At 59.8% G+C, this 22,741-nt stretch overlaps 1 protein-coding gene across 1 annotated transcript in view; it reads right to left on the reverse strand.

Annotated features, from left to right (window-relative positions):
- Positions 1-20,470: 20,470 nt before the first annotated feature.
- The window catches only part of NUP210 (nucleoporin 210), an 89,003-nt gene continuing 86,732 nt past the window's right edge, over positions 20,471-22,741 (reverse strand). The window contains exon 40 of the mRNA XM_066347172.1: positions 20,471-21,753. Coding sequence (XP_066203269.1) covers positions 21,638-21,753 — 116 coding nt within the window. The 3' untranslated portion in view covers positions 20,471-21,637. The remainder of the gene's footprint in view (positions 21,754-22,741) is intronic.

Consider the following 22,741-nt stretch of genomic DNA (forward strand, 5'->3'; position numbering starts at 1 on the left):
CTCGGCCCTCTGTCTGCTAGGCTTGTGTGGATGCCTTTCATCTGCTTTTCTGAGTCAGACTGTTAGCACCGGAGCTTGTTTGGGCCAACGATCCCCTATGACAAACGGAGAGGCCCAGAGAGGGTGAGTGATGTGGTCAAGGACACACAGCATGTTCAGGGCAGCCCACCCCTGAACATAATCCCAATGTGTCCGTCACTCAGAGACTGCCCTCTTGAATAATTTGCCATCACTGGCTACACACTAAATGCCTACTTCATTTTTTTTTCCCTTTAAATTACTTTTTTTGGAAGTAAAATATCTTCAGTTTAAAAGCTTTCCAACCAAAATATATTTAGTGGGAAATGGAAGTTTGTGTCACTTGCTGTAATTAGAAGGTAATTTATAAAATGGAATGGAAAAATACGGTTAGTTTCTAGTTAGAGACGGCAGTCATTCTACACTGATTCGGGGGCTGTTCTCCCTGGATTAGCGAGTTCCAGGGAGCCCGTCACCGTGCAGCTGGGGTCTTCCCTTCGACCACAGAGGGGTTGAAATAGAAATGGGGGGAGGCTTTCTCTCCACGTCACTCCACGTTGTTTAATTGCTTCTGTCCACACTCCTGAAAGGGCCTTGCAGACTCTGTCTCCGGTGTGTTAGGGCTGCACAGGGCATGTCCTAATACCCACCCCTCCTGGTCTCTGCCTTTTAATCTGTAAAATGGGTGTAAGACTATCACCGGAGGGGGATTCTGGAGGCCATGACAGTGGATGAGGTGGCAGCAACCACCCAGTATGGTTCCTCCTCTGAGGGCATTCCAGCCGCTATCACCCGGGTCACTCTGAGGTGTGTGTGTGGGTTGGTGGGGGGGGGCACCCAGTATGGTTCCTCCTCTGAGGGCATTCCAGCCGCTATCACCCGGGTCACTCTGAGGTGTGTGTGTGGGTTGGGGGGGGGCACCCAGTATGGTTCCTCCTCTGAGGGCATTCCAGCCGGGCATTATCACCCCGGTCACTCTGAGGTGTGTGTGTGGGTTGGTGGGGGCATTAGCAACCCTCCCCAGTGAGGGGAACATGCAGTAGGGGACACCTTTCCAACTGTCCCCTCTTACAGATGGGATTCCTGGGCCTCCAGGGACAAGGCCGCCTCCCTTACACCCTGGGGTGCAGCGCCTGCAGCTGGGAGCTTGTGGGGTGGAAACCGTGAAGAGGTCGGAGGTGGGAAGTGAGGGAGAAGGAGAGAAACACACCGGCACGTCAGAATTAATAAATGTTTTGGGGTTTTTTTTGTATTTTTCTGAAGCTAGAAACAGTCAGACAGACTCCCGCATGTGCCCGACCGGGATCCATCTGGCATGCCCACCAGGGGGTGATGCTCTACCCATCTGGGACCTCGCTCTGTTGTGACCAAAGCCATTCTAGTGCCTGAGACAGAGGCTACAGAGCCATCCTCAGCGCCCAGGCCAACTTTGCTCCAATGGAGCCTCAGCTGCGGGAGGGGAAGAGAGAGACAGAGAGGAAGGAGAGGGGGAGGGGTGGAGAAGCAGATGGGCGCTTCCCCTGTGTGCCCTGGCCGGGAATCGAACCCGGGACTCCTGCAAGCCAGGCCGATGCTCTACCACTGAGCCAACCGGCCAGGGCCGGCAGGGTCCATCCTTGCACACCCGGGGCCCCTGCAGCTCAGAGAGGGTAAGGCAGGCCTGAGCACACACAAATTCAGCCGGCTCGCAGCGGCGCAGGGATCTGCCCCCAGACCACCCACGCGCCTCTCTTGGGAGCCAGCAGGCCCGCGCCCACCCGCGACCCCTTCCAGCCCCGTGAAGATTCACACAGCTGCTGGGCCCTCCCTTCCAGAAGTCTGCGAGGAAGCCCGTGACAGCCCCGCGCGGCACTGAATGCATTTCTGATTAGGAGAACATGGTTGTTCTAATTTTAACATCACTCACAAACCACCTCCACCTGCCTCCCTCCTCCTCGTTCCTGCAGGGGACGCTTTCGCCTCGGAGAGCATCCACAGCCCCCGCGCTCCTGTCTGTAACTCAGGATGAGTCATGGTGTGGAGGGCTCCTCCTAACGCGGGGCCGCCGGGTCCTTGTTCTGGGGTCCCTGACCGTTTCCCCACTGAGCCCAGAAAGCCCACCCAGCTAGCGCCTGGACCGTGCTGAGACTGGTGGCCATGGCCCCTGTTGCTTATGGCCCTTAGAAGAAGCTCCCACCGCCTCCTGGGGGCTGTCACGCCTCTACCCCGCCTCTACCCCAGCTGCTGACTCATCTCCAACTTCCTCCCTTCCTCCCCATTCAGCCAAGGGTTCCCAGGTGAGAGACAGCATGCCCACTTAGACCAGAATTTCAGAAACACAACGGGTAAATGTTTTTATTATAAGTGTGTCCCGTGCAACAGACATGCTTAAACTAAAAAATTATTTGCTTTTTATATGAACTTCTAATTTCAGAAACGTAACTGGGTGTCCTATATAGAGCATATTATCTTTATGTTAACATGGAATGGGGTTTACTTATCTTCTTTACTTGTCAATTACTATTCACATACGATATGATGTTAGGTTCAGGTGGTTAGAAGTTTGTATACTTTACGAAGCGATCGCCCCAGTCAGTCCAGTACCCATCTGACAACACACATAGTTATTACAGTATCATTGACTGTACTCCCTGTGCTGTACTTCAGATGCCTGGGACTGTTTGTAACTACCAACCTGTGCTTCTTTATCCCTTCCTTCTTCACCCATTCCCCCAGTGCCTCTCCCATCTGGAACCACCAGAAGGTTTTCTTGGGCGCTTTATGTTTTTATCGCTGTATCTGCCAACCCTACGTCAGCCACACTGTGCTCTTGCTGCTTCCTAGTGACCTCAGGGCCTTTGCACATGCTGTGCCTTCAGCCTGGAACACTCCTCCTACCGCATCTGTGCTGGTTCCTTGACCTGGAAGTATTGTTCAGCTCCCATGTTGCCAGAGCAGGAAAGATGTTCCTGGCCATCAAAAGGAAGTCGTGTTTGACCGGGCAGTGGCGCAGTGGACAGAGCATCGGACTGGGATGTGGAGGACCCGGGTTCGAGACCCCGAGGTTGTCAGCTTGAGCGCGGGTTCATCTGGTTTGAGCAGAGCTCACCAGCTTGGACCCAAGGTCGCTGGCTCAAGCAAGGGGGTCACTCGGTCTGCTGAAGGCCCGTGGTCAAGACACATATGAGAAAGCAATCAATGAACAACTGAGGTGTTGCAATGTGCAACGAAAAACTGATGATTGATGCTTCTCATCTCTCTCCGTTCCTGTCTGTCTGTCCCTGTCTGACTCTCTCTGTCTCTGAAGTCACGTCCTCACCTGCACCGGTGTTCTCTCTCCTGCGATCCTGCCTCGTGCTTCTTGTGGTCCTGAGCCCCGTCTCTGAAAGAGTCTCACTGTGTATGTTCCCCACACCCCCTCTACAAAGCGAGCTCCCTGGGAGAAGCCCAGTCTGCCCAGCAGAGGCCACGCACATGTGTGTGTGTTGTATGTTGTTAAATATCTGTCGAACAGAGTGCCCCTGCAAGAGCGGTTTCATGTTGCCCGAGGCTTGGCAAGGTGGTCGGCCCATCCTGGGTCTCCAGCGGGCCCTTGACCCCAGGGGCTCTGCCCAGTACTTTCTGTTAATTATTTCATCTCAAATCAGCCCAGTGAGGGAGGCGGTATGATTGCCAAAGAAAAGGAACTGAGGCACAGAGAGGGTTAGCGACTTGCTCATGGTCACAGAGCTCATGAGAAGTGGAGTCAGGATCTGAGCTCAGGCCTCTGCCTCCAGCACCTGCACATAGGAAACAGTGGCCTGGCCCAAGCCCTCGGTTCACTCATGTAAATGTTTACAACAAAGCCGCAGAAACCCAGCCCAGCCACCCGGCCTCTACGCTCTCCTCACCTCAGCCACGCCCCTCACCTCCCCTACGCCCCTCCCCTCACCTCAGCCACGCCCCTCCCCTCAGCCACGCCCCTCACCTCAGCCACACCCCTTCCGGCCACCAGGGCCGCCACCAGCTCACACGCAGCTCCGGGCCCTTGTCCTGTCGTGCCTGCCTGTGCCGCTCCCTCTGCTGCGGAGTCCTCCCCTCTCTCTCTTGTCCACCAGGGAAACTTTCTACTGTCCCATCTAGGTCACTGAGCAAGTGTCCTCTCTTCCAGGCAGAGCCCCCCTGACCCTTCCCTCTCCCGCACCAGGCTAGGGCCTCCTCCAAGCTCCCACCGGGGCCCTGGCCTCGGCCCACGCTGCCTCTGCCTCTGAGCGATCAGGCAGGCGGGTGGGTTGGAGCTCAGTGCAGGCCGGGCTGAGAAGATGAGACAAGTTCACAACTGCAAGGGACACTCGGCTCCCGCCAGCAGGGAACCCCGGCTGCCTCGGTCCTGTCTGTCCTCTGGTCCCCATCCCCGGCCGTCCATGACCAACCAGAGCTGGCTCCTCCGGGGTGACGAGAGCAGGGACAGCCGCGGGGTTGGGTGGCGGGTTCAGGAGTGGCTCCTGAGAAATTACATCCAGCTGGGATGTTGGCTCAGTGACTCCAGACCCACCGTGTCTCGGACGTTGTCCTGGGACATCGTCAGACAAGTAGTCAGAGCTGTGGGCACAAATGTGCACAAGGACGTCCATTCCAGGGCTGTGTGTGTTCACTAGGGGCCGGCTCGTGACTCTCGCTGCATCCACGCTGGGCAGCAGCCTCCGGCCCCATCCCTCCCTGCTCTCTGCCCACCAGCCACAGTAGCCCATTCCACCATTCCTTCCCTCTCAGAGCCTTTACACACACTGTGTCCACAGCCTGGGCGACTCTCCCCTCCTCTCCTTAGCTGGTTAACCACCAGTCACTCTTCAAACCCCCGGCCCAGCCTGACCTGTGGTGGCGCAGTGGATAAAGCATCGACCTGGAAATGCTGAGGTCGCCAGTTCGAAACCCTGGGCTTGCCTGGTCAAGGCACATACGGGAGTTGATGCTTCCAGCTCCTCCCCCTTCTCTCTCTCTGTCTCTCCTCTCTCTCTCTCTCTCTCTCTCTGTCTCTCCCTCTCCTCTCTAAAATGAATAAATAAAAAAAAATTAAAAAAAAACAAAAAACCCGGCCCAATCACCACTTTCTGGGCATCCCTCCCTGACCGGGTCAAACACCCCACTAATACGGGTCTCCAGGGAACCTACTGTGTTTGCAAGGGTACCATCAGTGTTTGTCTTTTCCCCAATTGGGTCATAGCCCCACAGGCGCAGGGGCTGGTCTGTTTTGTTCCCTAGTAAAAACCACAGAGCCTGGCACGGTGCCTGGCACACCGGAGGCACTGCCCTCAGTCCTTGCTGAATGTACGCAGGAATGAAGGAAGGGCTAATGGCACAGACCCACGCTCACCGAGAGGGCGAGATGCCGCTGATGGTCACACGCAGGAAGAAGGTAGGTTGCGAAATCTCTGCAGCTTGCTGGCATTTCTGTAAGAAAATGGTGCATGCGTGCGTGCGCGTGTCTGTGTATGAAAATCCCGGGGGAAAGAATGGTAAATTGAGCACAGTTAACAATCCGGGGGCGACCGGTGACGTTTCTCTCCTTCTTGCTGATCCGGGTTTTCTGCTCCAGTTAACTCAGAACTGTCTGTAACTAGAAAGCGCATACACGCCACCAGGGGTCCCTGTGGAGGCCCCCACTCTGCTCCAGTTGGGCTGGGCTGGGCCCTGAGGGCCGGCACCGCCAGGCCCATGCTGTGGGTCCCAGGACCAGAGTTTGAGGAGCGAGGCTGCAGAGCGTGGCGTGAGGAGGAGAGGAAGAAGATGGAGCGAGTACAGAGGAAGGAGACCTGGCCCCTGGTGGAGGAGCCAGGCTGCAGAGAAAAGAAGACAGAAGGGTGGACGGATGGGCCAGGGGCTGGTGGGGGCATCCCCGGGTGGGGTGTGGCTGGTGGGTGTGGCAGGTGGGGTGTGGATGGCCAGAGGGTACGTGTAGTACAGCCCCCGGGTGGGGTGTGGCAGGTGGGTGTGGCAGGTGGGGTGTGGATGGCCAGGGGGTACGTGTAGTACTGTCCCATGGGTGGGGTGTGGCAGGTGGGGTGTGGCAGGTGGGGTATGGCAGGTGGGTGTGGCAGGTGGGTGTGGCAGGTGGGGTGTGGATGGCCAGAGGGTACGTGTAGTACAGCCCCCGGGTGGGGTGTGGCAGGTGGGTGTGGCAGGTGGGGTGTGGATGGCCAGGGGGTACGTGTAGTACTGTCCCATGGGTGGGGTGTGGCAGGTGGGGTGTGGCAGGTGGGGTATGGCAGGTGGGTGTGGCAGGTGGGTGTGGCAGGTGGGGTGTGGATGGCCAGAGGGTACGTGTAGTACTGTCCCCGGGTGGGGTGTGGCAGGTGGGTGTGGCAGGTGGGTGTGGCAGGTGGGGTGTGGATGGCCAGAGGGTACGTGTTGTACTGTCCCCGGGTGGGGTGTGACAGGTGGGGTGTGGCAGGTGGGTGTGGCAGGTGGGTATGGCAGGTGGGGTGTGGCAGGTGGGTGTGGATGGGCCAGGGGCTGGTGGGGGCATCTCCGGGTGGGGTGTGGCAGGTGGGTGTGGCAGGTGGGTGTGGATGGCCAGAGGGTACGTGTAGTACTGTCCCCGGGTGGGGTGTGGCAGGTGGGTGTGGCAGGTGGGGTGTGGATGGCCAGGGGGTACGTGTAGTACGGTCCCATGGGTGGACAAGCCGAAAGCCGGGGTCCAGGTTGGAGCCCCTCGTGGACTGAGCATTTCCTGGTGGCCAGTGTTCTGTGGGTCCACTCCTGTCCGTCGTCCCAGGTGTCCCCAGGTGGGCAGGGGCAGACAGGACCTGCGTGCTGTGTCCTCCAGACCCGCACGGGGCACTGTCCACCACGCTGGCTGCAGTTTGTAGAGGGGCTGCCCTGCTGTCCCCACAGCCCAGTCCAGCCCAGCTGCAGCCTCTGATGTGGCCCTGAGGGCTTGGCTGGGGTGGGCAGGCTGGGCTCCGGCCTTTAGTCCCTCCTTTGCTGGATCATGGTCAAGGGGGACCCTGAGGGCAGGGGGGGGGGCTGGCAGCACTAACCGCGGAAGCCTGAGAGCCCGGGTAGAGGGCAGAGGGCAGAGAGGACAGGAGGACACACTTCCACCAGTACCGTCCGTCCATCAGCCACTCGGGGGATCCCACCAGCACACGCACTCGGCCCCAGAGCAGCCCTTCTGGCCTGTCTCTGAACACGCCACACACCCACTCGGGCACCAGGCGTGGCTCCGCATTGCCTACGGACAGGTGGACAGCTGTTGGTTTGCTTCCTTACAGAGCTTTGACAAAGCCGTAACCCCCTACAACCTCCCTAAGTTGATGTCTTTAATATTTCATCCTATGTTAAAGGTTAATAGAAACTAAAACATATTAACCATTTGACTGGACAAAATACACGAAGAATCCTCTAACTAGAATATTTTATGACATGATTTGATCAAACAGGTTTTAATAAGCAAATTAAATAACCCACTCAGAACCTGGAATTGTGCAAAATGCTATTAAGTGGGTTTTATTCCTTTGGTAGTTTGAAATGTGATAGACCTAAAAGAATCCAGTTAGGCCCTGGTCAGCTGGCTCAGTGAATAGAGCATTGGCCTGGCGTGTGGACAACCTGGGTTCAATCCCCGGTCAGGGCACACAGGAGAAACGACCATCTGCTTCTCTTCTCTGCCTGCAGCCAGTGGCTCGATTGGTTCTAGCATCAGCCCCAGGCACTGATGATAGCTCAGTTGATTCAAGCATTGGCCCCAGATGGGGGTTGCCGGGTGGATCCCAGTCAAGGGGCATGTGGGAGTCTGTCTCTCTGTCTCTCCTTCTCTCACTTATAAAAGTCCACTTAGACTGAGGAGAAGCAACGTGGCTGACTTGTACTCTTTGTCCTGAATTCAGAACATCTCGACCCTGTGACCCTGCCACCCAGCCACGTGCTCCCCGGGGGCGTATGGTGGAGTGGAGGGATGGGAAGCCTGTGATCTCAGTTACAGTGACCTGAAGCGCCCAGAACCAGGAAGTCCCGCCATTCCCGGAGCCAGTGGGCCTGGAGCTCTGTGTGGCCAGCACCACAGGCCATAATGTTGTTCCAGAGGGGTGAGGATGTGAGCCCCGGCCACAGCCATCCTCCTCTCTGCTCAACACTGCCCCCAACAGGAGGCCGGCCGCTTCTGACCCTGGGCTCAAACCTGCCCTTCCCGTGAGACGCCATTGCTCCTGGCCAGGTCTGACTCAGCTCTCTCCGGGGCTGCCCTCACCCCACCAGCTGGCACAGTCCCTTCCCCAGGCTGCAGCCCCTCCCATGTCCCATAGGGGGTGCTTTGAGCCTGTGTCTCCCGCTGTGCCCCCCATGGAGAAGCTCCCCTGCCGCCTCTCTCTGCCTTCATTCACCTGCTGCACACACCTGGAGCTCCCACACGTCTGGAGGATGACTGTCTGGGGACAGAGGAGACCAGCGCCCCGCGGCGGTGACCACAGGCGCTCAGCTTTGCTGGCTTAGGAAACGCAGTTTCCGACTTGGCAGCAGACGTGAACCTGCCTCCCACTCCAGCACCCAAGAAACAGCCCTTGATAATTTTCTTTTAATTTAGACAATGAGTCCCCGGTCCCCTCCCCCACACAGATGGGAAACGTCAGGCCAGTCTTCCTGGAAACTTCACGCAGTGAATGCACATTTAACGCGGCCCCCCACAAAGCCCCTTGCGCACTGCCTCTGGGACGCTGGGGGCAGCAGGGGCGGCCACGGGGGGGGGGCCAGCAGGGCGGGCAGCGGGGCGGCCACGGGGGGGGGGCAGCAGGGCGGGCAGCGGGGGCGGCCACGGGGGGGGGCAGCAGGGCGGGCAGCGGGGGCGGCCACGGGGGGGGGGGCAGCAGGGCGGGCAGCGGGGCGGCCACGGGGGGGGGGCAGCAGGGCGGGCAGCGGGGGCGGCCACGGGGGGGGCAGCGAGGGCGGCCACGGGGGGGGCCAGCAGGGCGGGCAGCAGGGGCGGCCACGGGGGGGGCAGCAGGGCGGGCAGCGGGGGCGGCCACGGGGGGGGGCCAGCAGGGCGGGCAGCAGGGGCGGCCACGGGGGGGGGCAGCAGGGCAGGCAGCGGGGGCGGCCACGGGGGGGGGCCAGCAGGTGCGGGCAGCAGGGGCGGCCACGGGGGGGGGGGCAGCAGGGCGGGCAGCGGGGCGGCCACGGGGGGGGGGGGGCAGCGGGGCGGGCAGCGGGGCGGCCACGGGGGGGGGGGCCAGCAGGGCGGGCAGCAGGGGCGGCCACGGGGGGGGGCAGCAGGGCGGGCAGCGGGGGCGGCCACGGGGGGGGGCCAGCAGGGCGGGCAGCAGGGGCGGCCACGGGGGGGGGGGGCAGGGGGTGGGCAGCAGGGGCGGCCACAGGGCCATCTGCCCTTTAAGATGCTTCAGCCCCAAACCTGTAACATTGAAGGGCTTTCTTGCAAACAGCATCTCTTAGCCGCCAGCCCCCTCGTCCCAGGCAAGTTGCCAGAGAAACGCTGATACCTTCACATCTTTGATGATGGGAGAGTGAAGCCAGCCCTTCCCACCTCTAAAGTGAGGGGCTTGGAGTTGGATGGGGTGATGGGTCTCCTCTCCTCCACTGAGGCTGGCTGACTGGTGCTGGCTTTGGCATGCTGGCTTGTTAGGAATTTTGGGGCAGAGTCCTACTTGAGCGGGGAAGAGTGCTGGGAGCGATTAGTAATGTCTGTCAGGGTCACAGGAGAGGATGTGGAGGTGCATGTGCCAGAATTTAACCGTGTAGGGAGAAATGCCAAGATTGAAAACTGGTGGCCTGAGGCCAGATCTCTTTGTCCCACAAAGCTTGTCATAAATATCGAGAGAGAGAGAGAGAGAGAGAGAGAGAGACAGGAAAGGTGAGAGATGAGAAGCTTCAATCCATAGTTTAAGCATTTCAGTTGTTACTTGATTGCTTCTCCTATGTGCCTTGACCAGGGAGCTCCAGCTGAGCCAGTGACCCCTTGCTCCAGACAGTGACTATGCGCTTCAAGCCAGCGACCGTGGGCTTTAAGCCAGCGACCATGGGGTTATATCTATGAACCCACATTCAAACTGGTGACATAGGAGTTTCGAACCTGGGTCCTCAGCATCCCAGGTCAATGCTCTATTCACTGTGCCACCACCAGTCAGGCTGTTTTTAAATATTTTTTAAGCTTGGATTTTACTATCATTGTTTATAAAGTAAAAGGTTTTACCATCAAAAGCTGGATTTGGGGAGTGTCTAGAAAACGAGAGACTATCCCCCCCCCCCCCCCCGGCTTTGTTCTCACCTGGTAGCCGGAGCTGAGAAGGTGAGGTCATGCGCTGTGGCTGCGCAGTCTCCACCCCCAGCTCTGCTCATATGCCGGGGGCTTTCAACATAGGAGCTCATTAAACCACACAGCACACCTGCGGAGGAGGCCCTGTTAGAATGACATTTTGCAGACAGGACATCTGAGGCTCAGAGAGGTGATGTGCAGTAACCAAGGTCAAAGTCATCTGCTGGTAATTGGCAGAGCCAGCTCTCCTCGGTGCCTGGGCCCTGTCCACAGCCGTACTGGCAGCTGCAGTTTGCTCCCACAGAGAAGAATCCAGAGAGAGACTGCCCACAGCCGCAGCCCTGGGGCGATTATGCCTTAAAGCAGGAATCTTTCAGATTCCAAGTTCCTGGTTCTTATAAATGGTATCATTTTTCTTTCAGTAAAAATACTTCCCAGATGCCAGTGGTCACCTGATAGGCATCCAGGGAAGTCGTCCACAGGATTTTATTTGCTAGCTTCATACAACATGAAGCTGAACATGGAAATACTAATAGGTGGACACCACAAACCCGCGGCCGGGGGTTTATCCCTCTCCTCACTCTTGCCCTGGGATGGCTCGTTTGATTGGCTGTTAGAATTGCAGAATCTAGACCAGCTCCTTGCGAATTCATCAGAGTGACACACTCAGGTGACACATCCGCAGGGTCATCTGGGACCCATGTGTGGAAGAGAGAAAAAGCGAGGGGAGAGGAGTCTATGAAAAGTGACTCCCAGGGTGATCTGATCTTAAGTGTCCTAACTGGGCAGGTCACGGTGGGCAGTCACACGCCAGGCACAGCACTTAATCCAGCCCTGTCCATTGTTCCTGTGCAGCCAGGTTAACACGTTTGATCGCACAGCCACCCTCAACAGAGCACATAATCTTGTTCACTGTCCCGTAATCCAATTCCTGCCTTGCTTTCCTCAGCCCCATGTGACCTTCCCTAGTTCCCTCAATTCCCAGCGCCTAAAAGAAGCTGCAAAACCACTATTCTCTGAAGCATTTAAGATCTTGCTTCCCTGCAGGGGTCCTCAGTTGGGGTCAAATCTATAAAAATATAAATCTAGCTGTAAAAACATTCGACAGCAGCACACCACGTCTTAGCCCCTTCTTCTGACATTTGTCTGTGTAGGAAATGTCCAGATCTGTAGGGATTATTTTATGAGTTTTCAAAGAACCCCCCTTTTGTGGTTCTCAGGTGTGACCCTGATCTTGCCCTTCCCATCTCAGAGCCTCAGTGTTCCGATCTCCACAATGAGCGGGTTGAACTGGATCAGCGGGTTTCCAAATTTTATTTTGGAAACAGGCTACCTCTGAAAAGTATCAATATATAAAATATCAAAGTGCGTCTTAACAAAAGAGCTGCCACAGGTCAATAAGAAGAGACGACTATGCTAGACAGGCGTTGATGACATTGACCCCTCACTCTTCTTTTCATACGCTCTGTTTTGTGACTTTATAGCCCTTCCTGTCACAGGTGGCGTCTATGTCCCAAGCTTTGATTCTAGATTCAGACATGTGACTTGTTTTTCCCAATAGAATGAAACACATATGACAGCAGGCCAGTCCCAGCCTAGCCCTCAAGAGGCTGTGTGTGTTCCCACTGGCTCTCTTGCAGCTAGGAAGTCACCATGAGAAGGACATGTGTCACTTGGCCCGTTGGTCTGAGGAGGAGCAAAGCCACTGTCAGCTGAACCCAGCCTAGATTAATTAGCTGGCTCCCACACTCATGAGAAATAACTTATGTTGGCTGATTTAAGTCACTGAAAGTTAGAGGGGTAGTTTGTTACACAGCAATAGGTAACTGGTACATCAAATACAAAATTAGACACGAGTAGATATTTTATAGTATCCCTCCTTTAGAGTAACAAAAAAGTAAGTTTTAAAAAGCTAAACATTGTGGGGGGAGGACCATTCATAGAGGAAAATATTTATACGATTGGCCAATAAATAAAAAATGTTCATTTCACTAGTAGCAAAGAATTTGAATTAAACGTATAAAACGCTGTTTTCACTCACCAAACCAGCAGCAGCATAAATATAACCGGCAGTGAGAACAACACCGCATCAAATATTAGACTGGGCGGGGTCAGCCCGACTGGGTTCAGCAACCTCAGTACTTAAATTCTGGCTGGGAAGGAATTCAGAACCAGGACAGAAATTGCAGGAGAAAGTTTATTTAGGAAGTCACAAGTGTTCAAGAAGTGACTGTGCAAGAAATGGGCTCAGGAATCAGCAGCAGATGGGCCCTTGGAGCTTAGGAGAGAGAGAGAGGCAAGGAGAAGGAGGCTGCGGTGGAGGGGTCTGAGGAGGAGAGGGAGGAGGGGGGGGGGAGAGGGAGGGGGGGAGAGGGAGGGGACGGGGAGGAGAGGGAGGAGGGGGAAGGAGAGGGAGGGGATGGGGGAGGAGAGGGAGGAGGGGGGAGGAGAGGGGACGGGGGGGGGGGAGGGGATGAGGGGGGGAGGAGAGGGAGGGGCTGGGGGAGGAGGGGGGGAGAGGGAGGGGCTGGGGGAGGAAAGAGAGGGGGGAGGAGGGGGAGGAGAGGGAAGGGATGAGGGAGGGAGGAGGAGGGGGAGGGGACGGGGGAGGAGGGGGAGGGGTCAGGGGAGGAGAGGGAGGGGCCGGGATAAGCACGATGTGCCCTGAGTGGAGCTGCACTGGGCCCTTCCTTCTTCCTGTGGGATTGTAGGGGTGGGGCTTTTAGGGGAGGTCACAAGGGAGGATCTCATTAGAATACTCACCAGCTCTCCAGGTCTGTCCTTTCAGGGTGTGGTCTCCACTGATTGGTCCAGTGCGGGGGGGGGGGGGGGCATCATTAGTCAACGCAGCTGGTCCTGAGGTCAGTGGTGGACGAGTCCCTTGTCCGGCTTTGCTGCTTTTCTGGGCTTGGAGCAGAAACACAAAATTTAAATTACATGCCATTCTGATGGCCACGATGGAATATTGCTCCATCCTGCTCTGTGTGCCCCAGGATGGGAAGTGTCCCCCTGTCCAGCGTGGCCACGCCGCACACCCCCTGCCCGTTAGGCACTTGGCTGCTGTGTAGGATACCAGTTTGACTGTCACCGGCTCACAGTGCTTGTGTTCAAGTCCCCCTGATTTCACTCAGTAACGACCCCAAAGCGCACGAGAAGTGATGCTGGCAATTCAGACCTGCAGAGAGACGCCGTGAGGGCGAGGAGCAAATTCTCCTCACCGGGCAGGTGGCTTCCTGCTGGTCTAACCGTCAGGTGGACAGGAGGCAGATGTGCAAGAGACACACATGCGTATGGGACCCCGCACGCCTGGGAGAGTCAGGGACCCCCATGCAGGAGAGGCTCAGGGACAGAGAGGGGACGTGGGTGGAGGAGACATCCTGAGCTAGGGGTGAGGCCGTGCACCGTGGGGGCTTCCCAGGGTCCATGCAGGAGGACAAGAAGGACAGATATTTAGTGAATAAACATTTGCCTCGCCACCTAGGTGGGTCGAAAAGATTCCTGGCGATCATCTCTTATTAGGGGCAAAACCCCTCATTCAAGTTCTTCCAGGCACTTCAAGGGGGGTGGGGGTGGGGCAGAGACTTCTCCTGAGCCCACAGCTCAAGTTGCCTTGGGCTCAAAACCATCATCTACCCCTGAGGCACGTCGTGGGGTGTGGCTTGTTCTGACCTTCCTCAAAAGCAAGACGCTGAATGTGACCAGTTGTGTAAAATCCTTAGAGGACACACAGAAAAATAAATTTATTCACGGGGTGCTTATTATCAACCACAGACGTTGCCCGGGAGGTTATGCTGCCAGGTTTATAAAAGTCGTTGCCTCTGGCCTGACCTGTGGTGGTGCAGTGGATAGAGTGTTAACCTGGAAACACTGAGGTCGCCGGTTCAAAACCCTGGGCTTGCCTGGTCAAGGCACATGTGGGAGTTGATGCTTCCTGCTCCTCCTTTCTGTCTGTCTGTCTGTCTCTCTCTCTAAAATGAATAAATAAATAAATATTAAAAAAAAAAAAAAAAGTCGTTGCCTCTGAGAAGAGGAGAAAGGGATGGAAGGGAGAGGTTAAATGAGACTGAAGTCATCTTTATAGTTTTTTTGTGCATCTGTTGTGTTTTTAAACACCACCACCTTCACAGCCTGGGAGCTGGACAGACAACAGCACTGACTGACAGCACGCACCTGCGTGGGCGGAAGGCAGGGGGCCGGGGGTGTCAGACTGTTCTTCATCATTTCCGGCTCAACTTTCTTCCCTGCGAGAAACGACTCAGGACAGCCCGAAGCCGGGCTGCTCAGAGGGGAGCATTGCTGGTCTGGCTCCTGCCGGCCGCCCCCCCCCCCCCGGTGGCCCCCAGCTGCCGTCCCAGGTGGACACAGGCCGGACTGGTGTAGATGGCAAACCCTGTCACCGGGCTGCGTGGATTCAATTCCTGGTTCTGCCATGTGCCAACTTTGATGCCGGAAGGGTGGCGTGTCCTCGTACACCTCCGTGTCCCCGTCTGTAACAGCGGTGCCCTCGTTACACGGCCGAGGTGAGGACAACGCCCACGAGACTGGGAAGGGGGCAGCACGAGCCAGTGAGGCATGCGGTTAAGTGTCGGCCGCTGTGATCGCCCCCCCCCCCCCGTCCTCCCACCCCCCTCTGCCAGGCCCCTCCCGACGGCCCGCTCTGGCCCCAGGACCCACGGCTGCTGTGGCAGGGGGCTCCTCTGCTGAGCTGCTTTGGCATGGCCCCGATCTATGTGGCCCCATGGCCTCCCGGCTGCTGGTGGGAGGACAGGTTTGGGGGAAGGTGGGTCAGCCTCTCTGCCCCAGAGACATTTGGGGTGAAATGACCTGAAGAGTTTCAGCTCCCTCCTGCCTCCCAGGCCCTGCTCTCCTCCTCACTGGCCCGAAGCTCGGGCTGTGTCAGAGAACGGGACCCCGTGATGCAGGACAACCTGCTGCAGTCTGTTCCTTCCTGGGGCCCCACCCTGGGCTTCCCTCTGCAGACACTCTCCAGTGTGGTCCCCGCCACGAGGGATGCCACCGAGGGGAGGGCCAGGGAAGGGGTGGCTTTAGTTTGGGCACTGGACCCAAATCGATGGAGCAAAGAGTCTTTCAGAACCACATCCCCCCCCCCCCCCCAGCAGCCTCAGTGTGCAGGTGACTGCCCCTTCCTGGGAGGAGGGACATCGGAGCTCAGGGAGGGGAGGCCCCCATCGGATGGCACTCTGTCCTGAGTGTCTGTCCTGGGCGTGAGCACCGTGCCCCCCAGCCAGTGCTGGCCCCAAGAGAGCCTGTCCCAGCAGGACAGCTGTGGAGTGGTGTGCGGGGGGGGGGGGGGGGGGGGGGGGGGGGCCCACCCGGTGTGCGGGGGGGGGGGGGGCCCACCCGGGCCCAGCTGTGTCAGTCAGATGGTGACAGGCGGCAGAAAATGTGCCTTTGATGGGTTCAGGCAGAAAGGAATCCGTATCACACGGTGTCCCCTGCTGCCATGGTAACACTGCCACACAGCTGTCCCCCAAGCCAGTGGTATTAACACCCACCGTTCATCCTCACGGCCATGGGTCGGGGCTGGGCCGGGGTCACTGCAGACCCCTTTCAAGCGTCTCTCCTCTCCCTGGGCCAGCTGCCTCTGGGGCTTTCTAATCACCGTCAGACGCAGACGCACAAGAAGGTGAGTGGAAACCAGAGTGGCCTCTTCAAGCCCAGGCTCCGACCCGACCCAACGTGACTGCCAACCTCACTCTACCGGCTACAGCCAGGGGCGTGACCACTGCCCACCCCCATGCAGGAGGCGGGTGGGGACGGATGGACGCAGCCTGTGGGGGGTGGGGCACCCAGAAGGCAGGCGCGGGGCAGTCGGGAGGCGAGGGTGGGGTTCCCGCTGGGACCCGTCTGGTGGGCAGCACAGACGTCAGGGGGGCCACTCTGCAGACGAGGGAACTCCCCGGTCCCGAGAGGGAAGGCGATGGGCGTCTCCCATCAGACTAGACCTTCGCCGCCCGCCCCGGAGGCCCGGCTCAAGGCTCCTTCCCTGCAAGACCTCAGACATTGAAGATACGACATTTCCAGAACGCACCCCTCACCACCACCAAACACACACAGAGGGAGAGACAGACACAACGGGAGAGTCAACTTTTGGACAAATTTAGGAATTCTGGAGAAAAAAGAAAATTCCATATGCAACACTATATTTTTAGCAGTAAATGGTGCTAAAAAGCAATCTTTGGCACCGTTTGGAGAGTGGAGTGGCTGGGTTAGTTTGGGAACAGAAAGCTGCCTGGCGCTGTGGGTTCCCTGGTCTTGTAGACGCGCTCACTTCTGGGAAGGTCTGGCCACCGGCGGCGAGAAGCCAGCCCAGCCTCTCCCGTGCTCGTGCTCCGGTCACCCAGCTCCGTGGGGACCCAGAGTTTCCAAGTTGGGGAACGGGGAGAAAACATCATCGTCGAAGAGAAAACCAACAGGGCAGCGGCTGAGACCTCCCCATTTGTGCTGAAGGAAGTTGAGGGGTCGCTATCCTGACGCTCATCATTACCATAATGGAGGTAATTATTCCATTCCCCTCGCCAGCGCCAGCCGTGGGACCAAGGCGGCCACATCAACCCCGGGCGGTGGGTGTGATGGGAGCTGTCTTCTAAGGAGCCGTCCAGGAAGGAGGGGGACAGCGAGAGCTGGGCCCTCCGCTCCTCTTCTTGTGAGTGCCGCCATGTCTGGGTGGGATGTGATGTGACGTGACGTGACGTGGTGGGACGTGATGGGACGTATGGGACGTGAGGTGACGTGATGGGACGTGAGGTGACGTGATGGGACGTGAGGTGACGTGGTGGGACGTGATGTGACGTGACGTGAAGGTACGTGATGTGACGTGGTGGGACGGGATGTGACGCAATGTGACGTGACGTGATGGGACGTGACGTGACGTGACGTGATGGGACGTGATGGGACGTGATGTGACGTGATCCGGCTCCTGGCAGCCATCCCGTGTCACTGAGGGGGCCTGTCTGAGGGCAGTCGACCAACACTTAGTGCTTCCTGTGCTCAGGAGGAAATTGTTCACCATTGTTTTGCTTACCTTGGTTCAGCCATCGATTCAGACGGAGACAGACACCGAGAAACACAGAGAAGGCTGAGACTCGGGAGGACGGCAATGGGAGCATCAGGAGAAGTCACCCAAAGTGAAGATGCGTCGTGAGAGACAGGCTCAGACCATCCACACCCTCGTGTTCTCTGTGTACGGGTGCGATGGTTGGGCAGTGAGGAGGCGGATGGGGGGGGGAAATGAGTCATTTGAAAAACAGTGTTGGAGGACAGCTCTGCGGGAGACCTGGGGTCACCAGAAAGATGATCAAGTGGCCCCTAAGTGAAGCCTGGAACACCGCCAGCCACATCACCCACAGAGGGGACCGTGACGCTCTTGAGAAATTATACGGAGCTTTATTAAAGAAACCAAGGCAGGAATGACGACCCCGAGGCAGCCCTATGCAGACACATCGTGAGAAGACAGGGTGTTTTGGGAAGACCAGAATGCTGGGGAAAAAAAGATGTCCAGGAGAGAGGAAGGCCAGACAGTCAGGCTGGTCAGCAGGAGCCGAGCCGGGCTGGCGAGGACAGGACAGTGTGGACATCATTCAATTAGGGTCGCCAGGGGTCAGCGCTGGCTGCAGGGCACGTAATAACCGTGCACCAGGCGGGCCCTGTGCTGACGTAGGACATCAGTTGAATGCTTTCTAGGTCCTTCTGTGGCCCGGGTCCTGGAAACAGTTAAATCAAGAGCTCCCAAGGAGCCGCCAGCCTGGGAGGGGAGGGGAGGCCAGAGGATGGCACTGCCCGCAGCAGGGGGAGTAGCAGCAGAGGGACAGGGTCTGGGCAGCACCCTCCTCCACTCCCCTGCGGTCTGTTTCTTCATCCCACCATCATGTGCTCTCTCCACGGGGTCCTCACCAGCTCTGGGCCGGCTTTCCCCAACGACAGGGACAGCGGAGCCTGTGGACACAGCACCTTTCCTCCACGAGCTCAGTGTCCTCAGAATCCTCAGGAGACACCTCCCGGGTCGTCAGGGAAATCAGGGCCTGGTAACGGTGCCTCTGGGACCTTTTGGGTCCTCCTGCCTTCAGCCAGCTGGGAGGTGCGGGGCAGGGGTGGGAGGGAAGGGGGCTGTGGAGAGTGAATCGGGCCTGGGGCTGTTTCCACCCGAGGACAAAGCAGCAGTGAAGGGGGCAGAGCCCATTTGGGAAAGGGCAGTTCCTGGGTGTGCACAAGGGAGTGGGGGCCCTTAGGTCTGAAGGGCCACACCCAGGCAGGGCTGCGGTGGAGTCTAAGGCCGGTGGTTGGGGGGGTCAGGTCTGCCAGCAGCAGGGTGGTCGGGGACAGTTGATGAGGAGGCTGGGGCAGGTAGGCCAGTGGGGAGGGCCGTAGGAGGCCGGACAGACGGCGACATAGGCGGAGGGGTCCGTGGGGACGTGGAGACCGGCTGGATACAGGGAACGGGACGAGGAGGCCCGTGGAGGGACCGCGGCTGTGCAGCAGCAAGGGCGTCCATGGTGCAGAAGGAGAGCTCCGGCTGGGGGTGACTGGATGCCGGCGTGTGCCTGCAGGGGCGGGTGCTGGGCAAGGTGGGCGGGGCAAGGAGGGCGGGGCGGGTGGGCTGGGCTGGGCTGGGCAAGGAGGGCGGGGCGGGCTGGGCTGGGCAAGGAGGGCGGGGTGGGCGGGCAGGGAAAGGAGGGCGGGGTGGGCTGGGCTGGGCAAGGAGGGCGGGGCGGGCGGGCTGGGCAAGGAGGGCGGGGCGGGCGGGGCTGGGCAAGGAGGGTGGGGCGGGCGGGGCGGGGCGGGGCGGGCGGGGCAAGGAGGGCGGGGCGGGCTGGGCAAGGGGGGCGGGGCGGGCTGGGCTGGGCAAGGGGGGCGGGGCGGGCTGGGCAGGGCAAGGAGGGCTGGGCTGGGCAAGGAGGGCGGGGCGGGCTGGGCTGGGCAAGGAGGGCGGGGCGGGGCAAGGAGGGCGGGGCGGGCTGGGCGGGGCAAGGAGGGCGGGGCGGGCTGGGCGGGGCAAGGAGGGCGGGGCGGGCTGGGCGGGGCAAGGAGGGCGGGGCGGGCTGGGCTGGGCAAGGAGGGCGGGGCGGGCTGGGCGGGGCAAGGAGGGCGGGGCGGGCTGGGCTGGTCAAGGAGGGCGGGGCGGGCTGGGCAGGGCAAGGAGGGCGGGGCGGGCTGGGCAGGGCAAGGAGGGCGGGGCGGGCTGGGCTCCCTTGGTGTGGCCACTGACTCGGAGGAAGTAGGTTTGGCCGTGAGTGAAGACGCACCGCACTTGACCACACAGCCGATGGGAGTCCAGGGAGGCTCCCAGGTGGGGCGCAGGCTCCACGGTCACAATGGCGCCGTGACTCTGGTGGCCCCCCCGTCCTTGCTCTGTGGCCACCCTAGCCGGTCTTCTCAGCCCAGGGTGGTGACAACGAGGGGAAGAGGCCCCCCCCCCCCGGGGTCTTGCAAGCTGTTCGCGTTCTGGGTCCAAACCAGAGGGGCACGCTGGACACTGCGTGTGCCGCCCGCTCCCTGCCCTCAGTCAGCTGGTCTCCACCGATGCCCCTCGGATGGCCTGTGACCTTGGGCAGCTACCTCATTCCTCTCAGCCCCGTCCTCACGGCTGTGACCTGCCTCGTGGGGCTCTCAGACGCCTATGAAGGCAGGGGCGGGGACTGCGTGGGGGTCGGGGAGTGGGGGGCTGCAGAGGACCAGCCCTCACGTGGGGGCGTGAGCAACCCAGCAGGCAAGGAGCTGCCCACAAGGCAGGGAGAGTCCACAGGAAGTGTCCGAGCTAGACGTCACGGAGAGGACTGGCCGAGCAGAGCAGCTCAGCCCGTGACCCTGGGACTCCAGCCGCAGAGGACAGCGTGGGGAGATTGAGGGGCAGGGAGGAGGGAACGGCTGGCAGAGGGCAGGGGGCCCGAGAGAGAGGCGAGCCGACACTCGGTGGCTCATCGGAGTGTGGGCGGGGCTGCCATGTCCTCCTCCAGGGAGGGCGCCTGTGGGGGCCGGGGCTGGCAGCGTGGGAGGACAGCACAGCCATGTGCCCTGGCCGCCGGCTGGGCTCTCGGAGGTGGGAGGGAGGCCGTGGTGGCCAGGCCAGAGACAGGAGGGGCCAGTGAGGCGCAAAAGGCCCCAGGGCGGTGAGACAGACCTTGTCCCCAGACCCCAGGAGCAGGAGCAAATCCAGCAGGGCTGGGACCACGTCCACAGAGGGGACTGTGACGCTCTTGAGAAATTATACGGAGCTTTATTAAAGAAACCAAGTGGAAATACACCTGTTTACATCCAAGTTGTCAGCTCAAGTAATATGCAAGGCACAGGACGTCCTGTCTCCCACTTTCACAGAGAAGGAGCCCGAGGACTGGAGTGGACTCACACTGCAGCTCAGACCCCACACACAGTGTCCAGGCGTGACTGGCTCTGAGCTGTGTCTCCAGGTCCCCTGCCCAGGGCAGAGGCCACGTGTGGGAGGCCTCAGCGGCCGCGGGAGCGAGAGGCTGGACAGGAGGGAGGACCTGGTGCTTGTCTCTCCTCGGCCCCTCACGGGCCGGCTGCGGGCTCGGTGTCTGCTGGGAGCTGCGGCAGGGAGGCAGGACAGAGGCTCAGATCTGCGGAGGTGTGACGTCGTCATACAAAAGGAGGGACAGACAACACTGGCTCTTTGTGCTCGGGCGGAAGGCCAAGACTTTTCCAAAGTAACAGAACAACGCCCGGCCCCAAGGACGTTCTCCTCACGGAGGCTCCAGTGTCCTCGTGACGAGAGGGAGCTGGGACGTCCCCATGGGGCTGAGGCAAGTCCAGGAGAGGTTTCCACAAGTCAGGAAACAATGAAACGCAAAGGCCAGCAGTCTCTTCACAGCGGCCCAAGGAGGGGCGAGAGGCAGGCTGCCCAGCGGTGCCCGGTCTCCCGTGAGGCCGCACTGGCCCGAGGGGCCTGTGCACTCAGTCCTGAGGCCTCTGGTGCAGAGGGGCAGGCACTGGACCCCTGTCCCTCACCCCTCGTTTCCTAGCCAAAGCCAGAGGGGGGGGAAGTAGTTTCCACAGGGGAAGAACCCCAACAACAAGAGTAACAGAAAGTCCTTTCCCTGAGACCACGGCTGTGACGCCGTCGGCAGACAACGTCTGGGCGGAGCTCTGTCTGCTCCAAGTCTTGAGAAGGGAGGATTTCAGGGACTTCCAGGAAAACAAAGGCATTGTCCAGAAACCCTAGATCACCAGGCGGGAGGGACGAGTCAGGACGTCTCGGCCTTGGCAAGGCCGCAGGACGCAGCCCTCCGCTGCAGGGGGTAAGCTGACGGGCACTGTCCACACTGAGGTCTGAGAGCAGAGGCGGCGTGGGGCTGGGCCTGGCCCGGCTCAGGCCACAGGGGGCACAGGAGGGCTGTGCGGTGCCGTGGGGGGTGGCGCTGACTAGTGGGAGGGGTAGGCGGGGCTCCACAGCCCCGAGGGGGGGCTCGCTCGGCGAGTTCGGGGAGGAGCAGGAGGCAGCGCGTTGAAGGGCATCGGAGGCGGTGAGGCAGCAAAATCTAGGGCGAGACGAGACCAGTGAGCGTCAGACGCCAGGAAGGGCGTCCCTCAGAGAGTCCCCCGAGCAGTGCACCCCCGGCTTCTCTGGGCACAGACAGGAGTCCACTGGGGGCTTGATGAGTGGGCCCTAAGTGGAAGGAGCAACAGCTGGACACAGAGAGGCCCAGACATGACCCCGGTCATCCTGGAGCTCAAACACAGTCCGAGGGCACAGACGTGTCCGGCCACGGTGCCGCAGGGAGGCACACGCGGCTGGGTGGGGACAGCCTCCTGCGCGGAGAGCGCTGTGTGGACAGGCCATGTGACGGCCCCGCTGTGACTCCAGCTCAGGGAGGGGGGAGGGGGAGCTGAGGCTGGGAGGGGCAGGTGCCCCCGTGAGGACAGCTGGTGAGCTAGTCCGAGTCACAGAGCAGCAAGCAAAGGGCTGGACATCCCCGGCCTCCCTGGGCATCCACTTGCAGGCCCATGGGGCAGCCTGGTAGCAGACGGCGATTCTCGGGGCCCAGGATGCATGTGGGAGCTTGTCACCCTGAGAAATGCATCCGCTGACAACTGTGTCCTCTTTCAACTAACATTCACAGACCCCTTGAAGCCTGGACAAGCCCCTCCCCCAGATCAGCAGACACCAGCTCAAGGATTTCTTGTATGTGGGGGGGGGGGTGGAGAACATGGGGCTCAGGAGGCGTCAGGGGGCACGATGGAGCCCTGCAGACTCAGGGGTCACCGCCTCGGAGCTGTGCACTGTCCCCAGGGCCTCGGGGCCCCTGGAGACAACTGGACTCCTAAGAGGAAGGGGTGTGAAATCCCTCGTGGGGACCCCCAGAGGCCTTGTCTGAGTCGCCAGCCCCCAGCCGAGTCCACGACAGCAGCCCCGCAGCGGGAGCCGGTCCCAGGGGGCACGCCTCCCCGGGCCCCTGTGCCCTGCCCGGCTCTGCCTGGGACCCGGGACCAAGCCCAGGGCTCCCCGGTCTGCCCTCTGGGCCTCGG

The sequence above is a fragment of the Saccopteryx leptura genome, chromosome 8 (assembly GCF_036850995.1).
Source record: "Saccopteryx leptura isolate mSacLep1 chromosome 8, mSacLep1_pri_phased_curated, whole genome shotgun sequence".
In the NCBI taxonomy this organism is placed as follows: Eukaryota; Metazoa; Chordata; class Mammalia; order Chiroptera; family Emballonuridae; genus Saccopteryx; species Saccopteryx leptura.